Here is a 15,904-nt window from a genome sequence, read left to right on the forward strand (position 1 = left end):
CATAATCCTCAATCACTTACCTAGGTACAGGCCCCTTGTCAGCTCACCGTTGAAAACACTCCAAGGCTCCTTCCCTTGCTCCAATAAAGAGATCACATCTGGCTTGGGAATGCAAATTCCTACTCATAAGAGAACAAAGGAGACTTTTTATGTTGTAGCTGTTTCAGGACTCAAATCCTATCCTGTGATCAGCAAATAAAAGATGATGTCACTATTGGAAGGGCCACACAAAAAAAGAAAAGGTAGAGCTTTGGCCTTAGGCCCAATGACGTCATACATTCCCAACTCTACAAAGCTCATTTCTTTAGGAATAGGGAAAAGAAACACATAGTATATATGAAAGAAGTTGAGAAATTCTTCTCAGGGGAAGCAAATATTCAGGAGGGTTGTAGACTTTTTGGAGAAAGGTATACTTACCGACTGAGACCAGGTTGCTATAATTCTCCAACATTACGTATTTGTACAAATTCCTTTGAGTTGAATCCAGGCATTCCCACTCTTCCTCAGAAAAGTCTATAGACACATCCCTGAATATCACAAATCCCTGAAACAAAAACCCTGTGTTATACTTGTATAATGAAAATAAATGACTTCAAGGTAGAAGAGATGAGAAACATAAAAAGAGAAGTAAAGGAGAGTTTTAGAGGAAAGGAGTGAAATGGAACACAAACAGGTTGGGCTCAATACCTGTGATAAGGGTGAAGATTGGAGTTAGTGTTAATCAATGAGCAGGCCTCACACAACCCAATTTCTGCAGATAAAAACTCCTGTACAGAATGAGAGAATTCCAAGATCCATTCTGGTTTTAAAATATACTAAATCCAATTAAGAAGAATATCTATTTAAAAACCTAACTGATATATAGTATATTCTCAGTAAAGGGAAGTACCCTCTTGCTTCCCCTTCCCCCCTGAAAAATCAAGTTATAAATAATTGGTAAGCTCTGGGAAAGAATAAGAGGATAAAATTTTAGAATAACAAGAATATAGGAACACCTGGGTGGCTCAGAGGTTGAGCATCTATCTGCCTTTGGCTCAGGGCATGATCCCAGAGTCCTGGGATCAAGTGCCAAAATTGAGTCCCACATCAGGCTCCCTGCATGGAGCCTGCTTCTCCCTCTGCCTATGCCTCTGCCTCTGTCTGTGTGTGTCTCTATGAATAAATAAATAAAATATTTTTAAAAAAGAATATAAAGATCCTACCATTTTCAACAATCAGAAAGTAGGTCACATGAAAGGTACCAGAAAATAGAAACAGGATGCCCTGCTCAATAGTGCCTTGAAATGAAAAAACAAAATTAAAAATGTAACAAATTTTGCAATACTGAGAATGAACTCTCTACTAGAGTCACTCTTAAGATTTTATTTATTTATTTATTTGAGAGAGAGAGAGAGGGAGAGAACACAAGCAAGGGGGAGGGGCAAAGGGAGAATGGGAAGCAGACTCCCTGCTGAGCAGGGAGCCCAAGGTGGGGCTCAATCCCAGGACCCTAGGATCATGACCTGAGTCAAAGGCAAACTCTTAAGCAACTGAACCAACCAGACACCCCAAGGTGTACCCTTTCAGCAAATTTCAAGTACATAACATAGTATAATTAACCATAATCACCATGATGTACATTAGATACCCAGAGTTTATTCATATATAACCAAAGGCCTCTACCCTCTGACAAACATATCTCTATCTCCTCCAACCCAGTCCTTAGTAACCTCCATATTATTCTGCTTCTGTGAATTGGACTTTTTTTTTTTAGATCTCACACATAAGTGAGATCATTACAGTATTTGCTTTTCTCTATGTCTTCTAGATATATCAATGTTTTTGCAAATGGCAGGATTTCCTTCCTTCTCATGGGTGAATAATATTGTACTATATATGTCCCTGTCTATCTATCTATAAAGATAGCTCACGTCTATTTTATCCATTCATCCATCAGTGGACACTTAGATTGTTTCCATATCTTGGCTATTGGCAATAATGCTGCAATAAAAATGAACATGGTAGTGCAGATATCTCTTCAGGATACTGATTTTGATTTCTTAGGATATATACCCAGAGGTAGGACTGCTGAGTCACATAGTAATTCAATTTTTAATTTCTTGAGAAATCTCCATAATGTATCCCACAGTGGCTGTGCCACTTTATATTTCAACCAACAGTCTACAAATGTTTCTTTTTCTCCACTTCCTCACCAATGATTAGCTACTGTCTTTTTGGTAAAAGCCATCTTAACAGGTACGAGGTGATATCTCCTTGCAGTCTTCAGCTTTCTCTAGTGATTAGTGATGTTAAGCACTTTTTATACCAGCTGGCCATTAATATATCTTTTTTGGAAAAATGTCTATTCAGGTCCTTTCCCCATTTATAAATCAGGGTATTTGTGTGTGTGTATGTTTTTTTGTTTTGTTTTTGTTTTTGTTTTTTTTCTATTGAGTTATATAAATCCTTATAATTTTAGATATTTACGGTTTTGGATATATGGTTTACAAATATTTTCTCTCATTCCATGCATTGTTTTTTCATTTTGTTTACTGTTTCCATTGCTAGGCAGAAACTTTTTTGTTTGATGTAGTCCTACCTGTTTATTTTTGCTTTTGTTGCCTATGCTCTTCATGTCATATCCAAAATCATTGCCCAGACGAATGTCAAAAAGCTGTCTCCCTATGTTTTCTTCTAATAGTTTTATGGTTTCAGGTCTTACATTTTTTTCACTTCTTCATTCTTTTTTTCTCTCCTTCACTTTTTCCTGACTGGATAATGTCAAATGACTTGTCTATGACTTCATAGATTCATTCTTCTGCTGGGTTAAGTCTGCTGTTGATGCATCCTATTGCATTTTTTCATTTCGTTCACTGTATTTTTCAGCTCCATATTTTGTTTTTCTTTTTCATGATTTCTATCTCCTTGTTAAACTTTGTTAGTATATTGGTTTTCTGACGTCATTGAATTATCTTACTGTATTTTCTTCTCACCGAGCCTCCTAAAACAATGATTATTGAATTTTTTATTGGGTAAATTGCATATCTTTATTTCTTTAGGGTCAATCACTGTGAAATTATCATGTTCCCCTGGTGGTGCCATGTTTCCTTGATTTTTTGGTGTTCCTTCAAGTTTTACATTGTGTGCTCACATTTGGAGAAGCAGATTCTTCCTCTAGTCTTTGCTGACTTGCTTCAAGAGAGAAATACTTTCTTTCAGCCTTTTCTGTGGAACTGTATTCTAAGAAGGTAGTAAAGGATGTGTTATATCAATGCCAGGGTGTAAAAGAGCAAAAAGTTACACAAGAAATCAAGAAAGAGGAACAGAAAGCTTTAGCATAGTGGCAAGAGAAGATTCCCATATAAATATAAAATGCAAAGTGTAGGACAACAGGTGCTAAGTAAGCATAAAGAAAAATCTGTCCACATAGGATCAGTAGGCAGATGGAAGACTATGAGACACTCCCCAGCTAACAATGTTCTACCCTGTGAAAACTGCATTTTGCATTAGTGAAAATTAACATTGCTTCTAAGCTTTTGCTATAATTATACAAGCAATGTTTCCATGAATAATATCCTTGTGTGTTTGTCTGACATCACCAGGATAAAATCCTAGAATTGGAAGTGCTGGCCAACACTACATGGATTTTAAAGTTGGAAAGAAATGTCCAACTGACCTCTATTGAGGCAATACCTACCAATTCATTCTACCCACCAGGATGGTGTGAGAACGTTCTTCCCCACACTATGGCTGGCATAATTAATACCAAATTTCTTTATCTTTGCCAATGTAAGAAGTAAAACTGGAAGTTCTCATTTATATTTCAAATATTTATTTTTATAATATTATAAGGTTGAGTACTTCTGTCTAGTTCTTACTGCAGTTCCTATACTATGAATTTTTTTTTATATTCTGGCTAGATCTTAATGAGGTTTTTGTGCTTTTCTCTTATTGAGATTAGTAGTAAGTTATAATTTGCTACAAATGTACCATAGTTTTGTCACTTGTAGGATAGGCAAAAAGTCATACTTGTCAATCTGACAAGGGACTCCTGGGTTCTCATTATTAAAAAATATGACATTCTGTTCAATCTGACATGGAACATTCACCAAGATAGACCACATTCTGGAGCATAAAATATACCCTAACACTTAAAAGAATAGAAATCATATAATACCTACTCTCAAATAATAATAGTATTAAGCTAGAAATCAACAGAAAGATAATTAGAAAATTCCAAAATATAAGAAGATTGAACAACAGATTTCTAACAGATAAGTCAAAGAAAAACTTTCAAGAGAAATTTAAAAACATTTTAACTAAGTGAAAATGAAAACACAGACTATAAAAATTTATGGGATGAAGCAAAAGCAGTGCTCAGAGGGAAATTTATAGCAATTATGTATATATTAGAAAAGGAGAAAGACCTGAAACCAAAAATCTAAGTTCCACCTTAAGAAACTAGAAAAAGAAAAAATCCAAAGGAAGCAGAAAAAATAAATAATAAGAGAGCAAAAATCAATGAAGTTTAAAACAGGAAATCAATACAGAAAACTAAAAGATATTTTTAAAACATCAATAAAACAAATAAGCCTTTAGTTAGGCTAAGAAAAATACAGAAGACATGAATTACTAATATAAGAAATGAAAGAGGAGACAGCATTACATTGTATAGATATTAAAAGTTAATTAAAAATACTATAAACATGCCCATACATTTGATAACTTAAATGAAATGGAATTATTCTTTGAAAGATACAATATGCCAAAACTCATACAAGATGAAGAAGACTGGACAGCCCTGGTGGCGCGGCGCTTTAGCGCCACCTACATCCCGGAGTGTGATCCTGGAGACCGGGATCGAGTCCCGTGTCCGGCTCCGTGCGTGGAGCCTGCTTCTCTCTTTGTCTGTGTCTCTGCCCTTCTCTGTGTGTGTGTGTTTCTTTGAATAAATGAATAAAATCTTAAAAAAAAAAAAAGATGAAGAAGAAGACTATCTGAATAGATGTAGACATATAAATGAAATTGAGTCAATAATTCATAACCTTCCAAAACAGAAAGCACCAGGCCTAGATGGATTCACTGGTTAATTCTATCACACAATTGAGGAAGAAATTGTTCCAATTCTCTACAATGTCTTTCAGAAAATAAAAGCAGAAATATTACTTCCTAAATCATTCTGAGGTCAATATTACCCTAGCCCCAAAACCAGATAAAACATTACAAAAAAAGAAAGCTGCAGACCAGTATCTTTCATGAACAGGGATATAAAAATCCTCACAAAACAATAGCAACTGAATCCAAGAATATATAAAAATAATTATTCACACCATGACAAAATGGGATTTATCCCAAATACAAAAGGTGGGCTCAACCTTTGATAATAAATTAATGTGATCCACCACATGAACAGACTAAAAACTAAAAATCACATGATCAATATATGCAGTAAAAGCATTCAACAAAATCTAACACTCATTTGTGATAAAACCTCACAGACAGGGGAAGATAGCAGCACAGTAGGAGGATCCTAGGCTCAATTTGTCCCATGAACACAATTAGATAACTATCAGATCATTATAACTACCCCAGAAATCTGACAGGACAAACTACACAACAAAAGGGAGAAAAGAGGCCACCTTGAAGAAGGTAGAAAATGTGGGGACATGCTTCATGGGAGAAATAGATCACTGGTTCTGCAGAGGGGAGGAAGCCATGGCCATAGATAAGGGTGAGAGAGGAACACACAAGGGAACACACAAGGAGAAAGTTTCCCCAAAACCGTTAGCTTAGAAAATAAGAGGGCTGAACTTCAAGAGTTCTTGCAATCAATGGGGCATAAAGCCTGGAGTTTTAAAAGTCAGCAGCCTTGGCTGAGATAGAGCCTGGAGGGCACTGTGCTGCTCCTAGAGAGAAGGCAGACAAACAATCCAGGGACGGACAGCATGGAAACAGCGATTTGAGGAACACTTGGGGCACAGTTAGGAGATTATTTACTCTTCTCAGAGTGTATCAATGAGAGTGTTCACAGAGACACCTCTCTGTAAACAAATGGCCAGTACCATTTACCTCTCATCCCCTCAGTATAAACATAGAGCCACCTGCAGGAAGCAGCGCAGCTCCACCAGTGGCTGCCTAACTTGAAAATACCAAGACTTACCCCCCTCTGCTCTGAAGGGACTGCCCTTCTCAGTCATTCCTGCCTCAGTTCCAGTGTGGCAGGACCTTCCCTCAGAAGACCAGCATAAACCCCTGACCACACCATGTCTCCCAAATAGAGAATTCTGCAGGACATCAGTTCTGGTGGAGGTGAGTCAGGTTGGGTTTCACAAGCACACCAGAACACACCTAATTAAAACTCATTCGGGCCAAGAGCCAAATGGCTCACAGCACAGCATGCAAGGAGAGCCTCTGCAGATGTCTGGGCTGAAGGACAGAGCAATCAAAACACAATAACAAAGCATACGAAGCACACATCAGAGACCTCCCTGAAACACCAGGCCCTAAGCACTACATGACCTTTTTCAGAAAGTCATTACTTTCAGGATCAGGAAACGTAACTGGCTTTCTTTTTTCTTTTAGATTTTATTTATTTATTCATGAGAGACACACAGAGAGGCTTTCTAACACACACAAGAAGGCAGAGACCTAGACAAAAAGCAAAGATGGAGGAATTTATCCCAAATAAAAGAACAAGATGAAGCCAGGGCAATAGATGTATATGAAACAGATATAAATAATATACCTGATGTAGAATTTAAAGCAACAATCATAAGGATATTACTAGGCATGAGAAAAGAAGACATCGATGAGACCCTTACCACAGAGATAAAGGGTTAAAAAGGAATGAAAAAGAAAGACTGAGAGAAAGAAAAAGAGAGAAGAAAGAAGGAAGGAAGGAACGAACGAACGAACGAACGAACTTCCCAAAACTGAATCAGAAATAAATAGAAAATCTGAATAGACTGATTACCAGAAAATAAATTGAATTAGTATTCAAAAGTCTCCCAAAAAACAGAAGTCCAGGGCCAGACAGTTTCACAGATGAACTCTATCAAACACTTTAAAAAGAATTAATACCTATTTTTCTCAAACTATTCCAAATAATGGAAGAGGAAGGAAAGCTTCCAAATTCATTCTATGAGATCAGCATTACCCTGATACCAAAACCAGATAAAGATACCACTAAAAAGAGAACTACAGACCAATATCCCTGATGAACATACACAAAAATCTGGTGGGTGTGTAAACGGATTCAACTACTTTGGAAAACAATATGGAGGTTCCTCAAAAAATTAAATATAGATTTACTATATGATCCAGCAATTCCACTTCTAGGTATATAGCCAAAGGAAAAGAAAACAGAATTTTGACTGCATATATACAATCCCATGTTTATCAGATCATTATTTGCAATAGCCAAGATACGGAACCAACCTGAATACCCCTCAATGGATAACCAGATAGAAAAGATGTGGTTCATATACACAAAGGAATATTATTCAGTCATGAGAAAGGAGGATATCTTTCTATTCTAAGCGAGGTAAGTCAAAGACAAGTACTGTATATTATCACTTATATATGGAATCTAAAAAAACTAAATGTGTAAAAAACAGAGTAAAATGGGTACAAGGGGATGGTGGACGTGGATATGAACAATGATACTAAAGGGCACAAACTTGCAGTCAGTAGTAAATAAGCCATAGAACCCAATGCATGATATAATGAATATAGATAATAATATTGTACTATAATTATATAATGTGAAAAATACTGCTACATTAGCCATATTATAATATATAAATGTATGAAAATAATACACTGTACACCTTAACCCTAGGCAATGTTACAGGTCAAATTTATTCAGTACAAAAAGATCAATAGAACAAAATAGTCCAGAAACAATTGTATATAATCACTGATCTTTGAGAAAGTAGCAAAGGCAATATAATGGACCAAGACAGACTTTTCAATAAATGGTGCTGGAAAAACTGCACATCCACATGCAAAAATGAATCTAAACAGAGCATCTTGCAGAAAAATTACTAAAACATGGGCAATAGATTTATATGTAAAATACAAAACTATAAAACTCCTATAAGTTAATATAGTAGAAAATCTAGAAGACTCTGGGTTTGGTGATGACTTTCCAGCAACACCAAAAGCGTGATTTATGAAAGAAATAATTGATAAACTGGACTTCATTAAAATTAAAAACTCTTATTATCTGAAAGACAATCTCAAGAGAATTAGAACAAAGCCACAGAATGGGAGAAGACATTTGTAAAAGACACTTCTGATAAAAGACTATTATCCAGACTATTTTTTAAAATACTTTAAACTCAATAGGAAAATAAACAACCACATTTTAAAAATAGGACAAAGGATGCCTGCGTGGCTCAGTGGTTGAGCATCTGCCTTCAACTCAAGCATGATCCCAGTGTTCTGGGATCAAGTCCTGCATAGGGCTTCCCATGCTTCTCCCTCTGCCTATGTCTCTGCCACTCTCTGTGCCTCTCATGAATAAATAAATAAATAAAATATTTTAAAAAATTTTAATGGGACAAACCTGAATAAAAATCTCATTAGAGAAGATATGCAGATAGAAAATAAGCCCATAAAATAATGCTCTACATCATAAGTCAACAGGGAAATGCAAATTAAAATAACAACAAGATACCAGTACACACTTATTAGAATTGCCAAAATCTTAAACACTGACAACACCAAATGCTGATGAGGATGGAAAGTAACAGAAACTTTCATTCATTACTAGTGGAAATGCAAAATGGTTCAGATACTTTGGTGGTTTCTTATAAAACTAAACATATTTTTAACATATGATGAAGTTGGGCTTCTAGGTATTTACCTAAAAGAGGTGAAAATTTATGACTACACAAAAACCTGCAAATGGATGTCCCTCAATAGATGAATGGATAAATAAAGTGATATGCCTGCAAATGGATGTCCATCAATAGATGAATGGATAGTGTGGTGTATATATACTTTGTATATATACTTATATATATAAGTGTGATACACACACACACAATGGAATATTACTCAGCCACCAAAAAGAATGAAATCTTGCATTTGCAATGACATGGATGGAAGTAGAGGATATTATGCTAAATGAAATAAATCAGAGAAAGACAAATACCATGTGATTTCATTCACATGTGGAATTTAAAAGACAACACCGATGAACATAGGGGAAGGGAAGGGAAGGAAAAATAAAATAAAATGAAAACAGAGAGAGACAAACCATAAGAGACTCTTAGGTATAGGAAACAAACAGGGCTGCTGGAAGGGAGATGGGTGGAGGGATGGAGTAATTGGGTGATGGGGATTAAGGAAGGCACTTGATGTAATGAGCACTGGGTGTTATTTGCAACTGATGAATCACTGAATTCTACCTCTGAAACTAATTCTTTTTAAAAGAAAGCATATGAAAACATAAATCTAACTGGTAAAGACAAAGACAAAATATTGCAATACTGTAATTGTGCCACATATATTTTAACACCAATAAAAAGTTTAAGATGTAAGTATTAAGAATAACCATAACCAGAAAAATCTGCTAATGAAAATACAATATAAAAAAATTGAAAAACAATTACATAATGTATGTGGAGGGAAATAAAGTATATAGCTTATGTATGCAACTGAAATTAAATTAATAGCTTAAAATAGCTGTCATAACTATAAATTATTTGATTCAAGCCTCATGGTAACTACAAATGAAAAACTTATATTAGATAAACAAAACATAAAGGAAAAGAATCACAACATATCAGTGCAAAAAGTCATCAAACTATAATGAAGAAAACAAAAAAGGAAGAGAGGAACAAGAGAACTACAAAACTGATAAAATACTAACAAAATTAAAATAAGTTCCTACTTATTAATAGTTAATTTAAATGTAAATGGACTAAACTCCCCAGTCAAAAGACATAGAGTGGCTGAAAAAACAGACTGAAAAAAAAAAACCCAAAACCATAAACAAGACCCAAACAAATGCTGTCTGTAAAATACTTACTTCAGAATTAAGGACACATTGGCTGAAAATGTGAGGCAGAGAAGATATTTTATGCACATGGAACAAAAGAAAGCAGGAGTGGCTTTACTTTTATCAAAAAAAAAACTCTAAGTCACAAATCTTCATAAAAGTCAAAGTGTCATATTATGATAAAAGGACAATTTAACAAGAATACATAACAATTATAAATATACATGCACCTAATAACAAAGCACCTAAATGTATAAAGCCAACATTGACAGATCTAAAAGGAAAACAGCAATACAATAATCATAGGAAACTTCAAAATCCCACTGTCACTAATGGATAGATCATCTAAACAGAAAACCAATAAGAAATGTAGAACTAAACAACAAAATAGACTAAATGAATCTAACACTCATATATAGAGTATTCCACTCAAGTAATCAGCAGATTACTACTCATTCTTCTTAAGCATATATGCAATATTATTCAGTACATCACATGCAGTCATAAAACAAGTCTTAATAAATTTAAGAAGATTGGAAATTATTCCAAGTATCTTTCCATATCACAAAAGAATAAAACCATTTATCAATAATGGAAATAAAATGGGAAAATTTATAAATACATAGAAATTACAGATCCAGTGCATCTCTATCAAAATACCAATGGCATTTCTTTTTACAGAAATAGGAAAAAAATTAAAATTCATTTAGAACCACAAAAAAACACTGAACAGTGAAAGCATTTTTAAGCAAGAACAACAAAGCAGGAGATATTAAGTGCCCTGATTTTATAACATGTTACAAAGTTACAGTAATCAAAACAGTATGGTACCAGCACAAGAACATGTGCATAAACCAATGGGATAGAATAGCCCAGACATAAACCTCACATATATGGCCAAGTAATCTCTGAGAAGGGCACCAATACAACATGGGGAAAGGATAGGCCCTTCAATAAGTGGTGTTGGAAAAATTGATTATCGACACACACACAAAAATGAAATTGGACCTTTGTTTCACACCATAAACAAAAAAATTAACTGAAAAAGGATTAAGTATTTAAACATAAACCAGATGGACTTAACAGACATACACAAAACATTCCCTTCAGAAGAAACAGACTTCACATTCTTCTCAAGCACAAACGAAACATTCTCGGGATCATATTGTAGGCTACAACACAAGCCTTAATAAATTTCAGGAGACTGAAATCATATCAAGCATCTTTTCTGACCACAATGATACGAAACTAGAAATCAATTACAAGAAGAAAACTGGAAAATTCACAAATACAATCAAATGGGATTTACTCCATGGATGCAAGAATAGCTTAAACACCCACAAATTAATGAGAAACCCACATTAGCAAAATAAAGGATAAAAATCATATAATCATCCCAACAGGTACAGAAAAAACATTTGACAAAATTCAACATCCATTTATGATATAAATTCTTAATGAAGGAGGTATAGTGAAGAAATACCTCAACATATTAAAGGCCACACATGTAGACATAAAATATAATTTCCCCCTATCAAGGTATTTGACTTTTAGTATAGCTTTTAAATTTTTAAATTTAATTCCAGCTTTATTAATATAATTGACTATAATTCTGCTTAAGGTGTACATGTTGATATGATATGCATGTTGCAAAATGATTAGCATCATAGTGTTAGATAATACCTCCATCAATGTAATATAATTACCATTTCTTTTTTGCAATTATTGAGACATTTACTATCACTCGGCATCTTTCAAGTATTTAATACAGTATTTAGTCACCATGCTGTAGGTTAGATCCCTAAAGCTTATTCATCTTATAAGTAAAAGTTTGTACCCTTTGGCCAGCATCTCCCCATATCCCCCACCATCCTGTGGTAACAACCACTATACTGTTTCTATGAGTTCACCTATTTCAGATCCCACATACAAGTGATATCCTATAATATTTTTCTTTCTCTGGCTTATTTCACTTAGCATAATCCCCTCAGAGTTGATATAAGCTGTCACAAGTAGCAAGATTTCCTTTTTGAACACATTCATATATATAACTTCTCCTTTATCCATTCATCCATTGACCAATTTAGGTTGTTTCCATATCTTGGCTATTATAAATAATGCTGCAAGAATATGGAAGTGTACATATGTGGAATTTAAGAAACAAAACAGATGAACATAGGATAAAGGAAGAGAGAGAGAGGAAAATAATGCTGTTAAGTATAGAGAACAAATTGAGGAATGCTAGAGGGGAGGTGGGTGGGTGGGGTGATGGGCTATATGGGTGATGGATATTAAAGAGGGCATTTATTGTGGTGAACACTGGATGTTTACATGTAAGTGATGAATCACCAAATTCTACTCCTGAAACTAACATTACACTATATGTTAAATAACTTAGGATTTAAACAAAAACTTGAAACAAAAAAGAAATATAACATTAAAAAATGAAATATAGCATTTAAAAAAAGAATGCAGAAGTATATATTTCATTGATATCTGTTTTTATTTCCTTTGGATATATACCCAGAAGTGGGATTGCTGGATTATATAAAGTTTTATTTTTAATTTTTAAAGGAACTTCCATACTGTTTTTTCATAGTAGCTGTACAAATCTACATTTCCACAACAGTGCACATGATTTAATTTTCTCTACATCCTCAACCACACTTGCTAACTCTGGACTTCTTGATAATAGCCATCCTAACAGGTGTGAGGGAATATATCATTGTGGCTTTGATTTGCATTTCCCTGATGATTAGTGATGTTGAATTGAATACCTTTTCATATACCTAATACCTATTGCATGTACTCTTTGGAAAAGTGTGTCTTCAATTTTGCCCAATTTTTAACTTAGATTTGTTTTTTGTTTCTGGTGTTTTTGTTTTGTTTATTGTTTTTTGGGGTTTTTTTGGCTACTGAGTTGTATGAGTTTATGTATTTTGAAATATGATTTGCAAATACTTTTTTTTTCCCATTCCATAGGTTGCTTTTTCATTTTGTTGATGGTTTCTTTTGCTGTGCAGGAAAATTTTACTTATTTAGAACCATATATTTATTTTTGCTTTTGTTGTTTGTGCTTTTGGTGTCATACACAAGTAATCATTGCCAAGACCAACGTCAAAGAGGTTTTTCTTATATTTTATTCATATGTTAGGGTTTTAGTTCTTATATTTAAATCTTTAATCCATTTCGAGTTAATTTTTGTGAGTAGTACAAATATGGGTCCAATTCATTTTTTTCCATGTGAATATCCAGTTTTCCCAACACCATCTAATGAAGAAACTATCTTTTCCCCACTGAATACTCTAGGCTCCTCTGTCAAATATTGGCTGGCTGTATATGTAAGGGTTTACTTCTGGATTCTCAATTCTGTTTCATTGGACTATATGTCCATTTTTATGCCAGTACCAACCAGTCTTAGTTACTATAGCTTTATAGTGTAGTTTGAAATTAGGCAGTGTGATGCCATCATCATTGTTCTGCTTACTCAGGAGTACCTGGGCTATTCATGGTCTTTTATGGCTCCATTTAAATTTTAGGATTATTTTTCTATTTCTGTGCAAAATGCCAGTTGATTTTTGACAGAGATGACATTGAACCCATAGATGGCTTTGGGTAGGACATTTTAACAATAATTCTTCTGATCCATGAACATGAGATGTCTCTTATTTGTGTCTTCTTCAATTACTTGAATCAAAGTCTTATAGTTTTTACCACATAGATCTTTCACCTCATTGGTTACATTTATTTCTACATATTTTATTATTTCTGTTTTCTATATACCTATTGTTTCTATATACCTATTGTTCTATGTACCTATATGCTATTGCGAATACTATTTTTTAAAATTTCTTTTGCAGGAATTTTGTTGCTAGTGTATAGAAACACAACTCATTTCTGCATGTTGATTTTGTATCCTACTTTATTGTTTTTATTAGCTCTTAACAGTTTCAAGGTGGAGTCCTTAGGATTTTCTATATATAAGATCATATCATCTAAACAGAGAAAATTCTATTCTTCTCTTCCAATCTGGATGCCTATTACTTATTTTCTCATATCATTGCCCTGGCTAGAATTTCCTCTACTATGTTGAATCAGAGTGGTGAGAGTAGACATCCTGGTGCTATTCCCAAACTGGAAGGAAAGCTTTCCCCCTTTCACTGTCAAGTATGATGGTGGCTCTGGGTTTGTCATATTTGGCTTTTATTGTTTGAGGACATTCCTTCTATATCCAAATTTGTTGAGTTCTTTTACCATCAAAAGATGTTGTATTTTGTCGATGCTTTTCTGCACCTGTTGAGATGATCATACGATTTTTATTTTTCATTCTATTAATGTGGTATACCACAATTATTGATTTCTATATGTGAAACTATCCTTGTATCTCAGGGATAAATCCCACTTGATCATGGTGTATGATTCTTTTAATGCCCTACTGAATTCAATGCTAATATTGAGAATTTTTGCATTTATATTCATCAGGATTATTGCCTTGTAATGTTTTCTTTTAGTGCCCTTGTCTAGTTTTAGCATCAGTCAAGGTAAGGTTAACCTTGGGAGTGTTCCTTCCTTTTCAATTTTTGAAAATTTGAGAAGAATTAGCATTAATTCTTTAAATGTTTGATAAAAATCAACAGTAAAGCCATCTGGTGCTTGGTTTTTCTTCTTTGGAAATTTTCGGTTACTGATTGAATCACCTTACAAGTATTGTAATTGGTCTGTCTAGATTTTTTATTCCTTCAAAATTCAGTCTTGATAGGTCATATGTTTCTGGAAATTTATCCACTTCTAGATTATCCAATTTGTTAGCATACAAGTGTTCATAGCAGTCTCTTTTGATCCTTTGTATTGCTGTGGTATCAGTTGGAATGGATGATTCAGTCAGTTAAGTGTCTGCCTTTGGCTTAGGTCATGATCCTAGGGTCCTGGGATCGAGCCCTGCATTGGGCTCCCTGTTCAGCAGGGAGTCTGCTTCTCCTTCTCCCTCTGTGAGTGCTCTCTCTTTCTGTCTCTAATAAGTTTAATAACAAATAAGTCTCTAAAAATTTTAAAAAATTTAAAAAGCAGTTCTTGGAAGTTTATAGCAATAAATGCATATATAAGGAAAAATGGAAGAATTACAATAACATTAAATGTCAAGGAACTAGAAAAAGAACAAACTAAGGCCAAAGTTAGCAGAAGGAAATAACAAAGAACAGAGTTGAAATAGAGATTAGTAAAGAATAGAAAGGATTAGCAAAGCCAAAATCTGTTTTTGAAAGATAAAATTGACAAAGCTTTATCTAGAATAAGAAAAAAAGCAAAAGGATCCAAATAAAATCAGAAATGAAAGAGGAAACATCCCAATTCCCCTTACTTTATCTTCTGTGAATCTGATAGATATTTGCTTTGTGGTTATTGTGAAACAACAACAACAAAAAAATATAAAACATCTTACAGGGGCACCTAGGTGGCTCTGTCCGTTAAGCAGCTGGCTCTTGATTTCAGCTCAGGTCATAATCTCGGGGTCCTAGGATTGAGCCCTGTGTCAGGCTCCACACTGAGAAGTCTGCTTGAGCATTCTTTCTCTCCCTCTCCTTTTGCCCCTCCTCCCTGCTCTTTCTAAAGTAAATAAATCTTTAAAAAATCTTATAAAATAATCCATTTTAAGCTGATAGATAGCAACTTTAATCAGACACAAAAATTCTACTCTTTTACTGCCCCCTTTTGTGTTTTTAATTTTACTATTTTTTAAAATTCTCTTTATATTCTGAATTGATTAACAAATTATTTATTTTTTATAGTCTTGTTTGTTTTATGGTGTCCCATACATCTTGTAGGCTTTCTTCATTCTCTTTCATCCTTTTTTGTTGTTGTTTTTGTTGTTCTCCTTTGACAAGAGTATTTCACAGCCCTTATCTTGTATCTCTCTGGTTT

General features: G+C 34.2%; 1 protein-coding gene across 1 annotated transcript in view; it reads right to left on the reverse strand.

The window, feature by feature from the left end:
- Positions 1–15,904, reverse strand: part of LOC140641401 (uncharacterized) — a 54,814-nt gene that overhangs the window by 16,378 nt on the left and 22,532 nt on the right. The window contains exons 3-4 of the mRNA XM_072841223.1: positions 418–544; positions 21–119 (exon numbers count right to left, since the gene is read on the reverse strand). Of these exons, the coding sequence (XP_072697324.1) occupies positions 21–119; positions 418–544 (226 nt within the window). The remainder of the gene's footprint in view (positions 1–20; positions 120–417; positions 545–15,904) is intronic.

Source organism: Canis lupus, chromosome 1 (assembly GCF_048164855.1).
Source record: "Canis lupus baileyi chromosome 1, mCanLup2.hap1, whole genome shotgun sequence".
NCBI classification, from domain to species: Eukaryota; Metazoa; Chordata; class Mammalia; order Carnivora; family Canidae; genus Canis; species Canis lupus.